The sequence below is a fragment of the Salmo salar genome, chromosome ssa15, assembly GCF_905237065.1.
Source record: "Salmo salar chromosome ssa15, Ssal_v3.1, whole genome shotgun sequence".
NCBI lineage: Eukaryota > Metazoa > Chordata > Actinopteri > Salmoniformes > Salmonidae > Salmo > Salmo salar.
The window spans coordinates 50,020,668-50,033,580 of record NC_059456.1 but is presented as its reverse complement, the minus strand read 5'-3'; the positions used below and the strand labels follow the sequence as shown (position 1 = coordinate 50,033,580).

Genomic DNA, 12,913 nt, shown 5'->3' with positions numbered 1-12,913 from the left:
GGATTGTACTTTTGGAGCCAGGAAAATCCCAAAACAACCGGAACATGGAGAGATGCAATGAGGAGGAACTGTATTGTCTCACTATGGTTACCAGAAACCCGTAATTGAACGGGCACAGTACTATGGGTTATTTCCCTTATTGAGTGGCCATCCAGTGCCCTAGCATCCATGGGCACAGAGCGAGGCTGAGTGGGAATACCAAGCTCCGAAGCTATCGTGGCATCCATAAGACATTCATCACCCCCAGAGTCAATGAGCACTCGGAGAGACTTAGATTGGTCTCCCCACAGCACAAGAGAAAAAAGGGGTGTGCGGGTGATGGGAATTAGGGAACTCCCAGTCTGACTCACCATAGTACTGGTACCCACTAGAGACAAGGGTTTCCTAATAGGGCAGGTAGCTATAAAGTGCCCTGCCCCTCCACAGTACAGACAACAGTTATTATTCATCCTCCATGAGCGCTCCCAAACTGATAGCCTAGTTCTTCCCAACTGCATAGGCTCAGGAGTATCCAACTCCCCTTCGACTCCTCTCACAAGAGCTGCCTTCAGAAACTTCCGGATTCCATAGGAGGTGAATGCGCCATATTGGGTGCACGAGCGTGCCCGAGACAAGACCTCCTCTCACTCTTGCGTTCCCTTAGGCGTCCATCAATTTTAATTGTTAAGGCGATAAGAGATTCGAGGTACACTGGCAGTTCCCGAGCAGCTAGCTCATCCTTTACCTCCTCAGATAATCCGTGCAGAAAAGTATTGAAAAGAGACTCCGGATTCCAGGCACTCTCGGCAGCCAACGTGCAAAAGTCCACCGCGTAGTCTGCCACACTAGGGGAGTTTTGACATAAATCAAGCAGTTTGCTGGCCGCCTTTCTCCCGGATACCGGAGACTCAAAAACTTTTCTGACCTCTGCCATGAATTCCTCCAAATGACTGCAAATGGTAGATTGTTGTTCCCAAACTGCCGTAGCCCAGGAGAGCATCCTTCCCGACATTAGCGTAAGGTAAAACTCCTTACGTAAGACAACTCCTGGATGTCTCCTTACATACCGTTGATCGGTCTGAAGAAAACAAAGATGGCTGTAGCTCAAAAATAAGCGAGCACTGAGAGAAAAAAACCCGGCAGGTACCAGGATTTCCCGAATATCGCTCTGGAGGAGGTAAGCGGGGTTCACAGGGAGTCGGGTTAGGCTGTACAAACTCACCACAGATAGGGAAAAAAATTACTGGGTGATTGGGGTTATTCCAAGGTGGCAGACAGTCTAACTCCCTGATTTGCTCCATAATAGCCTTTAACCCATGGTCGTGGCATTCCATCAAGGAACTGAGCCCTTCCAAAAGGCCCTGTAGCAACTCCTGATGTCTCCCGATGGTGGCTCCCTGTAGGGAGACAGCTTGGCGGAGCTGGTCCAAGTCTGCTGGGTCTGTCATGGCCAGTTCGTACTATCATGACACAAGGCGAGACCCAGATGCAGACACAGGAGGCAGATGATTGGAGTCTTACAATATTTATTAATCCAATAGGGTAAGGCAAGAGAATGGTCGTGGACAGGCAAAAGGGTCAAAACCAGTTCAGAATCCAAAAGGTACCAAAAGACAGGCAGAGTCAAGGTCAGAGCAGGCAGGATGATCAGACGGGCGGGAAAGTAGTCCAGAGACAGGCAGGGGTCAAAACCGGGAAGACTATCAAAAGGAGAACGGGAAAAAAACGCTGGTTGACTTGACTAACAGACAAGACGAACTGGCACAGAGAGATAGGAAACACAGGGATAAATACACTGGGGAAAATAAGCGACACCTGGAGGGGGTGGAGACAATCACAGGAACAGGTGAAACAGATCAGGGCGTGACAGGATTTGACTGAAAAAAATCTCAAAGACATTCATACCTGAACTACATCTTTATTTTCCAAGGTAGAATGCATGATCTGTGAATATATTAAATGTACAGGCTACAATGTTATTACATGCATGGTAATAACTACATGTATATACAATCCTTGGCACAAAGTTATATTGTATTCTACTCAATCCATAGGCTTCATTAATGTCATTCAGACTGTTTTGAAGTTGATACAACTGTCTATGATAACTGAAATTAATAGCTAGGTTCTGAACTAATATGTATACTAAACGTTTTACGGTCCATACACAGATCGGCTACATAGCTAGCTACACGTCCATAGGCATACAGGTATTTTTTATCCTCCACTGCACAATAAGCAAGAAAATAGCTAGCAGGCTACGTTACTTCATCTGCATTGCATGGCAAATATCAGCAAGGCAAGCTTACAAAATTGTTCATTCAATTTGCAGTAAATGCTTTAGCTAGCTAGATTCTTTACATCCACTGTTTCACAAGACGACAGCTTGGTTTACTGGTTGTTTCAGGAGTTCCTAAAACATGAAAAAACAGAATTACAATTTCATACTCATGTCACAACACCCATAAAGCTAGCAGGTTAATGTTAGCTAGTCAGCTAGCTTGCTAAATAGCGATTTTCGTAAATTAACATATGCATAATCGTTTGTCTCTACATTAACATATTCCTCTCAACTTTACATTTATTGCATGATTCGTTATGAAGTTATAATTACTTACATTTGCTTCCATCCTAGTATTTTTGTCAGCCATCTTTGCTGAAGAAAGTCTCCAGCCTTGGGTCGCATAGCGTCAAATTCGTTATGAGAACCACTTGATATGATTGGTCCTCGCCCAGCGGTCGTCGCTGGTGATTTGCATAAATTTGGGAAATGTTGAACTTTTTCACCGCCTCCCACACCACGTTCGCACCACCCAGCGGTCCACTGCCCTCTCTGCTTCTCACCGCTTTCCTTCCATTGAAAATGAATGGGAAGCGGTGTTTCACCGCGCGGAACCGCGTGCTAGTGTACACAGGGCATGAGACTTGGGGGTGATGTAGTGTCCCCATGAGGGACAAAACACTGAGCCAATCACGGCCCAACACTCCGTATTTTCTGCTGGCTTGCCCCACCACCACAGAAAGCACTGAGCTAGGCTGAAACACCTGCATTTTGGAGCTGCCTTACTCAAGAAAACAATAAATAGACCATGTTTGTATGCGGTTTCATTAACTCAATGACATAAACAATATTTTTTTTTACATTGCTCTGCCCCACCTGCCCTGAATGACGGGTCACCACTGAACCTCTACCATATGGCCACATTAATACACTGTGATCCATGGCGGCTAAAGAAATGAGAAATGAGAGCATAGAACTCAGAGATAGCCTATAGTCCAATGCAGCAGTAGGCCTTTAACTTCCATCATCAATTAAGTAAAATACATAGGCCTAAAGCCGACAAATAAAAACAGAAAGTAAACTGATGAAAATTCTGGTTCTTTCAATCGCATTAATCCTTTTTCTCCGCCTGTCTGCCTCCATTTCTAAATGTCTTGACTTGAATTATTGCTAGTGAAGTTCAACATCGTATCAAATTGTTGCTGATGAACTTGCAATATTCTTTCAACTAGCCCTCAAAGTTTCCTGCGCCAATGAGCTCCGGACAGAAAGTGGTCTTTTATGACGTTTCCACTGCATATATGGGATCATCAGATCATGATATTTTGATCTTTCACACTGAGGCTTGGTGAATATCGAGGCCGGGAGTGTTGGAAAGATTTTTGGAATACTGAGGAACTGAACCATCATTCGCAATGGATGTTATTAAAACATACTTTGTTGACTTGTGTGAGGCGAAGAGAAAATCAGTGGTGAGTTGGACAATCAGAAAAAAGACTGCCAAATGGTCACTTTCCTACATATGTATTCATTCTGGAGAGAGACGCACAATATCTTTGCAACATTGCTCCTCAACTTCTTCTTCAGGGAACATTTTTAATTATACTCAAGACACATTATCTTCACACATATTTTAGACGCTTTTCACTGACAGCCGCAACTCAGTCAGCTAGACATATTGCCACAGGCAATACCCAAATTTTGGGCTTCCCAAACACACTTGTGATTTAAAATAATCCACAGGGAAAAAAATAAGAAGCTAATGATCCCCTGTGGCTAAGTCATGCTCCCTGGTGAAGTATTTTAAATTATTTTATTTAGACAGGAGTAATTATATAATTTTGACAAAACATCAATTTACTTTAGGGAAATCCAGCATCCTAACAGTGCACCCGCCAACTTTCCTTTCCAATTTGCAAGAGGCTGAAACCAGAGATTTGTATATAATGACGAGATGCTCATGTCTCCACCCTAACAATGGGTGTCTTTGTCCCAAAAGTGGGAAGGCAGGCGACAAGCTTAGGGCTGTATATTATTCCCATAGAAACATATTGGGTTTATACTGAACAGACTTTGGCGAGAGTGAGCCCTCTAGCTTTGCCTCTTCCTGTTTGCTGAAACTACATTGCAGTTGGAAAGTATTCAGACCCCTTGACTTTTTCCACATTTTGTTACAAAACAGCCTTATTCTAAAATTGATTATATAGTTTTTTTCCCCCTCATCAAATCGACACACAATACCCCACAATGACAACGCAAAAACAGGTTTGAAATATCACATTCACATAAGTATTCAGACCATTTACTCAGTACTTTGTTGAAGCACCTTTGGCAGCGATTACAGCCTTGAGTCTTCCTGGGTATGACGCTACAAGCTTGGCACACCTGTATTTGGGGTGTTTCTCCCATTCTTCTATGCAGATCCTCTCAAGCTCTGTCAGGTTGGTTGGGGAGCGTTGCTGCACTGGTATTTCCAGGTCTCTCCAGAGATGTTTGATTAGGTTCAAGTCCGGGCTCTGGCTGGGCCACTCAAAGACATTCAGTGTCACGACTTCCGCCGAAGTTGGTCCCTTTCCTTGTTTGGGCGGCGTTCGGCGGTCGAAGTTGCCGACCTTCTAGCCATCGCTGATCCTCTTTTCATTTTCCTTTGGTTTTGTCTTGTCTTCCATCACACCTGGTTCCAATCCCATCAATTACATGTTGTGTATTTAACCCTCTGTTCCCCCTCATGTCCTTGTCGGTGATTGTTTATTGTAAGTGCTTGTGCACGTCTATTCTGGTGTGCGTCGGGTTATGTACCCATTATTTGATTGTTCTGTTTTCCGGTGTTTTTTTTTGTTATTAAACTGTGCCGTTTGGAAACAGTTTTTGCTCTCCTGCGTCTGACTTCTCTGCCGCCAGTACGCACCCCTTACATTCACAATTTTTTCCCCAGGAGGTGCTGAAGGACCTGTCTGACATGGAGTACATGTTCTTGGGCAGATCAGGAAAAAAAAAACAGGATGTCATCCAGGTAGATGAACACAAACTGGCTTAGCATGTCCCTAAGCACTTTATTGACCAAAGCCTGGAAGACAGCAAGGGCATTGTTGAGTCCAAATGACATGACCTGGTACTCATAATGTCCACTGGCTGTGTTGAAGGTGGTCTTCCACTCATCCCCCTCGCGTATTCAAACCAGGTGGTAGACATTCCGAAGGTCCAACTTGGAAAACATGGTAGCCCCCTGGAGAGGTTAAAACGCAGAGGAGAGGCAGGGGGTAACGATTTTTGACAGTGATATCGTTAAGTCTCCGGTAGTCAATGCACGGGCACAGGGTCTTGTCCTTCTTCTCCACAAAGAAAAACCCTGCGCCGGCAGGATATGCAGATGGACGGACGGCCCCAGCGGCCAGAGACTCTTCTATGTACTCCTCCATAGCAATGGTCTCTGGTCGGGACAGAGACTTGTCCCAAAGACACTCCTTGGCTGTGTGCTTAGGGTCGTTGTCCTGTTGGAAGGTGAACCGTCGCCCCAGTCTGAGGTCCTGAGCGGGTTTCTATCAAGGATCTCTCTGTACTTTGCTCCGTTCGTCTTGTTCAATCTAAATATGTAGGCTTGCATATACAGCAAAAAACATTTGCGGTATATGCAAATATGCACATTTAATGAGACATAGCCTAATTGGCATGTTTTTTATAAAACATTTAAAAAAAAGTTTTAATACAAAAAAAGTATTATATTGGTGTTTTTTATTTAACTGATAAAAGTTCCTTGTGATGTGACTAAGAGGAAAAAAATACCCTATTGGAGTGTGACACCTTAATAAATGATGAATAAACTATTTTCTAATCCATTATAAATGCTTTATTACAAGGTGTAATTATACATTTCTACCTTATTATCTGTTCTGCCTCTGGCAATGGTTGTATATCATAGACGCAAATCACAATCCTTTAGTAGGCTATACGTTGTGTAACATTCTAAAATGCAATCTCGTGGGGAAATGTCCTTAAAATGGCTAAGCCTCCTTGGTAATAGATTGACAGTGACATGACAGATATTTTTAAATACCTTATATCCTTGACCTTAAAGACTTCCTGCTACAAGGACAGGCAGCTAATGACTCCCTGTTACAAAACATACTTTATTTCAAACAGTATGAAAATAAATTTGTAAATAAGAATTTTAATTAGTATGAATTAATATTAGTATCAATTATGGGTATAGGCATGGGGCAGTTGGTTGATGAAATAGCTATCATGCAATAGCAATTACAAGACCAGTTGTCTTTCATGGTTTCATCATAAATGGGTAATATGAATGGGTAACCATTTGATGTTGATATGGATGTACACACATTTGATTTCTTTATAGAGTGTCCTCAGGGCCAATCTCTTGGTCAGCAACATAGGCACGTGTTTCATAACAGTGTGAAGTTAAATTGATTGATTATCACTTATGATTATCAATCTCTGTTCATTATCTATCTGTAATGATTACAGAGGAGAGGGACTGCCAAATGGAAAGGTGAGGGAGAAATATAGTAGATTACACGATGTACACTACCTGACCAAAAGTATATGGACATCTTATTCCAAAATCATGGGCATTATTATGGAGTTGGTCCCCCCTTTGCTGCAATAACAACCTCCCCTCTTCTGGGAAGGCTTCCCGCTAGATGTTCGAACACTGCTGCGGGGACTTGCTTCCATTCAGCCACAAGAGCATTAGTGAAGTCGGGCACTGATGTTGGGCGATTAGGCCTGGCTCGCAGTCGGTGTTCCAATTCATCCCAAAGGTGCTCGATGGGCTTGAGGTCAGGGCTATGTGCAGGCCAGTCAAGTTCTTCCACACCGATCCCAACAAACCATTTCTGTATGTACCTTTGCTTTGTGCAAGGGGGCTTTATCATACTGAAACAGGAAAGGACCTTCCCCAAATTGTTGCCACAAAGTTGGAAGCACAGAATCGTCTAGAATGTCCTTGAATGCTGTAGCATTAAGATTTCCCTTAACTGGAACTAAGGGGCCTAGCCTGAACAATGAAAAACAGTCCCAGAACTTTATTCCTCCGCCAACAAACTCTACAGTTGGCACTATGCACTTACAGTTGACCCGGTCAGCTCTAGCAGGGCAGAAATTTGACTAACTTGACTTGTTATAAAGGTGGCATCCTATGACGGTGAAACATTGAAAGTCACTGTGCTCTCCAGTAAGGTCATTCTACTGCCAATGTTTGTCTATGGAGATTGCATGGCGGTGTGCTCGATTTTATACACCTGTCAGCAACGGGTGTGGCTGAAATAGCCGAATCCACTAATTTGAAGGGGTGTCCACATACTTTTCTACATATAGTGTTTATTTTTATTTAACCTTTATTTAACTAGGCAAGTCAGTTAAGAACAAATTATTATTTACAATGATGGCCTACCCGGGCCAAACCCTCCCCTAACAACGATGGGCCAATTGTGCGCTGCCCTATGGGGCTCCCAATCACGGCCTGTTGTGATACAGCCCGGGATCAAACCCGGGTCTGTAGTGACGCCTCTAGCACTGCTAGAGTTAGACCGCTGCGCCACTGTGTTTGTTTGATCAAAAAGGATTAACAGATTACTGACCTGAAATTGCTTGACTATACTGTACAATCATTCACTGCAACAACTGAGTTCCAGTCAATTATGTTTCTTGATATGCCGTACTGTAAATGTAATGTACATCTGAAATCATGTTTATGCTAATAGACTTTATGATAATGGTTCGGAGTTGAAGTTAGAGTACAGTGGATTTAACGTTTAGATCTAAATGAATAAGACGACACGGACGGGGGGGACTGATCCTAGACCAGCACTCCTAATCTGATACAATAATCACATGCTCACTTCAATTGTGATAACTGCAGAGATTAGTCTTTACACAAGACTCTGTTATCTGTCTCCCAAGGACACTCTCAAGCATGACATTGCACCATCTATCTTCAGGAGTGCTGCTTATCTTAAGTCTATGGCTGAACAGTTTATACAGCTCTTTTTGTAACCTCGTGCCCAAAGATTTTCTGTACTTGGGTTAATTAACAAAGGCCACGTTTGACTTGTTGCTCCACCAGACATTCCTTGGGCGGAAGTGTCTGGGAATGAGATTAACATTTTTGTGATATTCTTTGTGATCTTCCTGCTGTGTTCTTTCATGTGAGTGCATGTCCAGTTATTGCACTGCATTGTTCCAGCACAGGAAGTATTTTGATGCAAACGTTTCTACCCGACTGTCAGAAGGCTATGTTCATTATTAGACAGGCTACCTTTTGATCCAGGAGTTTCTCATATCAGATGCCCGAAATCCACCACACCACAATGTACAATGAAGCCTGAGCTGAGCTTCATAATTTTCGTCTGCTTCCTAAAAAATTATAATTTTATATTTCTGGTTTCATTGCATCAGTGTAATTTCAAACACTTTGGCCCTTACTCAATTTGGTTTCTGCTGCCTCCTTGGGGTCTGTCTAACAACGCCTCTACCTAGTAGGGGCGGGACCACATGTACCGGATGTTGATACAGTCTGCGGAACAGCTGTGAGAGAACAACAAAGCTGACGCCACATCTAGCTACAGAATCGAGGACGAAGAAGGGTGAAAATACAACAACAAAATTGGATTCGAGGTTGATAAAGACTGTAGAAGTGGTCAAGAAAACAGGTTATTAACATTCGTGTCGACATAACTCGGGAAAATTACAGATTCAAGGTAAGAGAAAGTTGGGCACGCGATGTTTCGTTGACAACATTGGCTTTGTGTACTGACGTTATATGAGCTACTTTAGCTAGCTATCATCATTATCAAACCCTATTTGATTGTACTAGTTAGCCGTGAAATGCTATGCTGTCCATGTGTTTTATAAGAGACAACGATTGATAAACGTTTTGTTGTAAATCTGAATGAGGTCATGGTATTGTTGACACAACTTGAATGAATCGCTTCACACATCGATCAAGACTGATTGGCATTTGGCTCCCAAAAAGCTACTATTTCGAGAAAAAAGGACTGACAGCTGTTTACATTTAATATGTGCGCAGGTCTTGTTTAACTTCTCGATTACATGTTGTTCAATCAAACGTCGATTTAGTATGGAATATTTTCCAATCCAGTGGAAATGGCAAATGGGATGGAAATGGCAACCGCCGCAGCTCTCTGACGCAGTGACAATTCAACTGCCCTTGTTTCTATATAGATGGTAGATGTAGCAGCATCGTTACTCACCCCCAATGATTTGTCTACGTCAGCCAATGAAGACAACCGTTCACTATGAAACCGAATAGAAGATACACTTGTTAATTCTAGGCATATTTGCTATTATGTGTTCACCTAAACTAGTTGGAATCCATATTGATCTCAATAGGCTCGCACAAAGAACTCACTAACTGGGCAGTATGTGGTCTCAAACCCAGTATGTGTCTTTGTGAGTAGTTGTCTTATGTGCACCTGTTTCACTCTGAGCCTCCCCGCTCTCCTCTGTTTCAGCTGCTGTCTGTGAATGAGTTAGTGTCTTACATGACTTACTTGCCCTTCCTAAAGGTCGGTCTCTGCTGACAACAGCACTATGGGCCGGATCTTCCTGGACCACATCGGCGGGACCCGCCTCTTCTCCTGCGCCAACTGCGACACCATCCTGACCAACCGCTCTGAGCTCATCTCCACGCGCTTCACTGGCGCCACGGGCCGAGCCTTCCTCTTCAACAAGGTGAGCCTGGTGAGGGTTGACTACTCTTAAAGGCCCAGTGGCTTGAGAGTGTCCTTGGGAGACAGATAACAGAGTCTTGTGTTGTTTAAGTGTTCCCTTTATTTACACAATCTAACACCAAGTCAATCACACTTCTGTGAAATCAAACTGTCCACTTAGGAAGCAACACTGATTGACAATAAATTTCACATGCTGTTGTGCAAATGGAATAGACAACAGGTGGAAATTATAGGCAATTAGCAAGACACCCCCAATAAAGGAGTGGTTCTGCAGGTGGGGACCACAGACCACTTCCCAGGAGAACGTTCTGCTGCCTGCAACATCCTCCAGCATGATCGGTTTGGCGGTGGGTCAGTCATGGTGTGGGGTGGCATTTCTTTGGGGGGGCCGCACAGCCCTCCATGTGCTCGCCAGAGGTAGCCTGACTGCCATTAGGTACCGAGATGAGATCCTCAGACCCCTTGTGAGACCATATGCTGGTGCGGTTGGGTTCCTGGGTTCTTCCTAATGCAAGACAACGCTAGACCTCATGTGGCTGGAGTGTGTCAGCAGTTCCTGCAAGAGGAAGGCATTGATGCTATGGACTGGCCCGCCCGTTCCCCAGACCTGAATCCAATTGAGCACATCTGGGACATCATGTCTCGCTCCATCCACCATCGCCACGTTGCACCACAGACTGTCCAGGAGTTGGCGGATGCTTTAGTCCAGGTCTGGGAGGAGATCCCTCAGGAGACCATCCGCCACCTCATCAGGAGCATGCCCAGGCGTTGTAGGGATGTCATACAGGCACGTGGAGACCACACACACTACTGAGCCTCATTTTGACTTGTTTTAAGGACATTACATCAAAGTTGGATCAGCCTGTAGTGTGGTTTTCCACTTTAATTTTGAGTGTGACTCCAAATCCAGACCTCCATGGGTTGATAAATTGGATTTCCATTGATTATTTTTGTGTGATTTTGTTGTCAGCACATTCAACTATGTAAAGAAAAAAGTTCCCTTTATTTTTTTGAGCAGTATATATTTCTCACACTGAGGTTGGAATAATACTGTGACATTTTGAAAATTATGATGAACCCTTCTAGTGTAAGAGCTGTTTGAAAATATCACCTGAAATGTATGCCTGTTTTGATTGGATGGAGTTTTGGCCTGCCTGGTGACCACCAGGCTTTAAATGAGTTGTTAGACCAATAAGTTGGTTCCAAACCTCTCAGCCAATAGCTAGTTTTAAATGTTCCCCTCCCCACTCTGGCATTCCTAGCTAAATTCTTACTTGAAAAATTGCTCTTTGCTAAGAAGCTATTTTTGTTTCTTATTACAATTTTTTTAACAATCACAATAAGGTACTTGTTACCCAGAAATGATTTGAGATAATAATGGCTGCATTGGACCTTTTCTAATAGGTTGTAGTTAAGAGTCCTGCGAATAACACCATGTCCTTACAGAAAACGCATGACACCATGTCGTTATTCTCTAGCCTCATCCCATACTGTATGTGCTGTTCCAAAGTCATTGTTAGGGCATACTTCTATGGGACACGCTGCTAGTCCCTCTTGCAGGTTCAGATACTTTGTTGAATAAATCTATATGTTTGTCACCCACAGGTGGTGAACCTGCAGTACAGTGAGGTGCAGGACCGTGTGATGCTGACGGGCAGACACATGGTGCGAGACGTCAGCTGCAAGAACTGCAACAGCAAGCTGGGCTGGATCTACGAGTTTGCCACAGAAGACAGTCAGCGCTACAAGGAAGGCCGCGTCATCCTCGAAAGGGCGCTAGTAAGGGAGAGCGAGGGCTTCGAGGAGCATGTGCCCTCTGATAACTCCTGAGTCGCCCGTCCCTCCTTTCTGCCTTGTGCACCCAACGTCTCTCCCAATCCCCAGTGTCCCCTACACTCCTCTCCTTATAGGCAACTACCTGTGTATCAGCTTCCCACCAGCAAGAATTGTGTAAAGCTAGACAAGCCTGTAATTATGTCCGCCCCTCACATATATTGTACACACATTTGAGAATGCACTCGCTCACAGGCTATAGTGCTTGTGTATAATGTACATGCATTAGATTCTGCACGATACATGTGTAGACATTGGACTACAGCTGCCTGAAGAGTAGCGGTTGTGGTTGGGGGAGTAACTTAATGACCCAACGTGGAGAGCAAGGGCGCATGGACAGATGCTAATGCCTTTGTCAGTGTTACAGCTGTGTATGTTAAAACAACCGCAGTTGCGTGCGAGAGTGCGCTGGGGGGGGGTTGGTCAAAAATTGGACCGGGGGATGAGTAATGCAAGTATGCTTGTGTTTAGGATGAAATATTATTTAAGTTTTAGTGAGAATGGGTGTGGAAATCATCTTTCTGAATATTGTCATTAAACCCAGTTTCCATTTGCTTTTATTAACAAATATTAGTTAGTTGATAGTTTTAGTTTTGACTGTTTGAGCATTATAAAACTGATGTCAACCCTCACTTTGATCCCGATGACAAATGCATGTGTGTACTAAAGCCTCATGTCTGCCGATGGAACGACAGCACGCCTAGACTATAGAACCTGTTATCAACCTCAAATGCTGACAATTGTGTAACAATTATCAAAAGACAACTTGACCATTGTGTAAATGTGACCAAAAAAAACCATGAACCCGCCATTGTTGACAATATTGTGGTTTTAAGTTCTGTGTTTTCAGTGCAGTGCTGTGTTTTCTTTTTGGGGTGCGTAGTCTTGCGATGCCATCCTTCCAATCCTCGTTCATCACTCAGCTATTGGAACAAAATGAAATCGTGAGAAAGCCTGGGAAACTAAGTAGGGGTTGAGTTAAAGCTGTTTTTTTTCCTTTGTCAGGCCTCCGGTTGATGGATTATAATAAAGAAATTGATCGTATGAAATCAACTTTACCTCTTGTATCACTTCCCTGATCAATATAGGACACTAATATGGGGGAAGG

The 12,913-nt window shown here is 43.6% G+C and overlaps 1 protein-coding gene across 3 annotated transcripts; it reads left to right on the top strand.

Moving 5' to 3' along the window:
• The first annotated feature begins 696 nt into the window (after positions 1-696).
• On the top strand, positions 697-12,858 carry LOC106571635 (yippee-like 5). 3 transcript variants are annotated; one of them, XM_014144939.2, is made up of 3 exons: positions 697-1,156; positions 9,808-9,973; positions 11,578-12,858. In XM_014144939.2, the coding sequence occupies exons 2-3, from the start codon at positions 9,833-9,835 to the stop codon at positions 11,800-11,802; spliced, it is 366 nt and encodes a 121-aa protein (XP_014000414.1). In that variant the 5' UTR covers positions 697-1,156; positions 9,808-9,832; the 3' UTR covers positions 11,803-12,858. The 3 variants fall into 3 exon arrangements, with proteins under 3 accessions (XP_014000414.1, XP_014000412.1, XP_014000413.1); XM_014144937.2 differs by lacking the exon at positions 697-1,156 and adding an exon at positions 8,683-8,979; XM_014144938.2 differs by lacking the exon at positions 697-1,156 and adding an exon at positions 8,770-8,979 and having other exon boundaries at positions 9,754-9,973.
• Positions 12,859-12,913: the final 55 nt, after the last annotated feature.

Excerpts from the sequence above, each read along its gene's own strand:
- LOC106571635 (XM_014144939.2), top strand. The coding sequence starts at position 9,833 with ATGGGCCGGATCTTCCTGGACCACATCGGCGGGACCCGCCTCTTCTCC. Across the intron at positions 9,974-11,577 it reads GAGCCTTCCTCTTCAACAAG|GTGGTGAACCTGCAGTACAG; the intron begins GTGAGCCTGGTG and ends TGTCACCCACAG.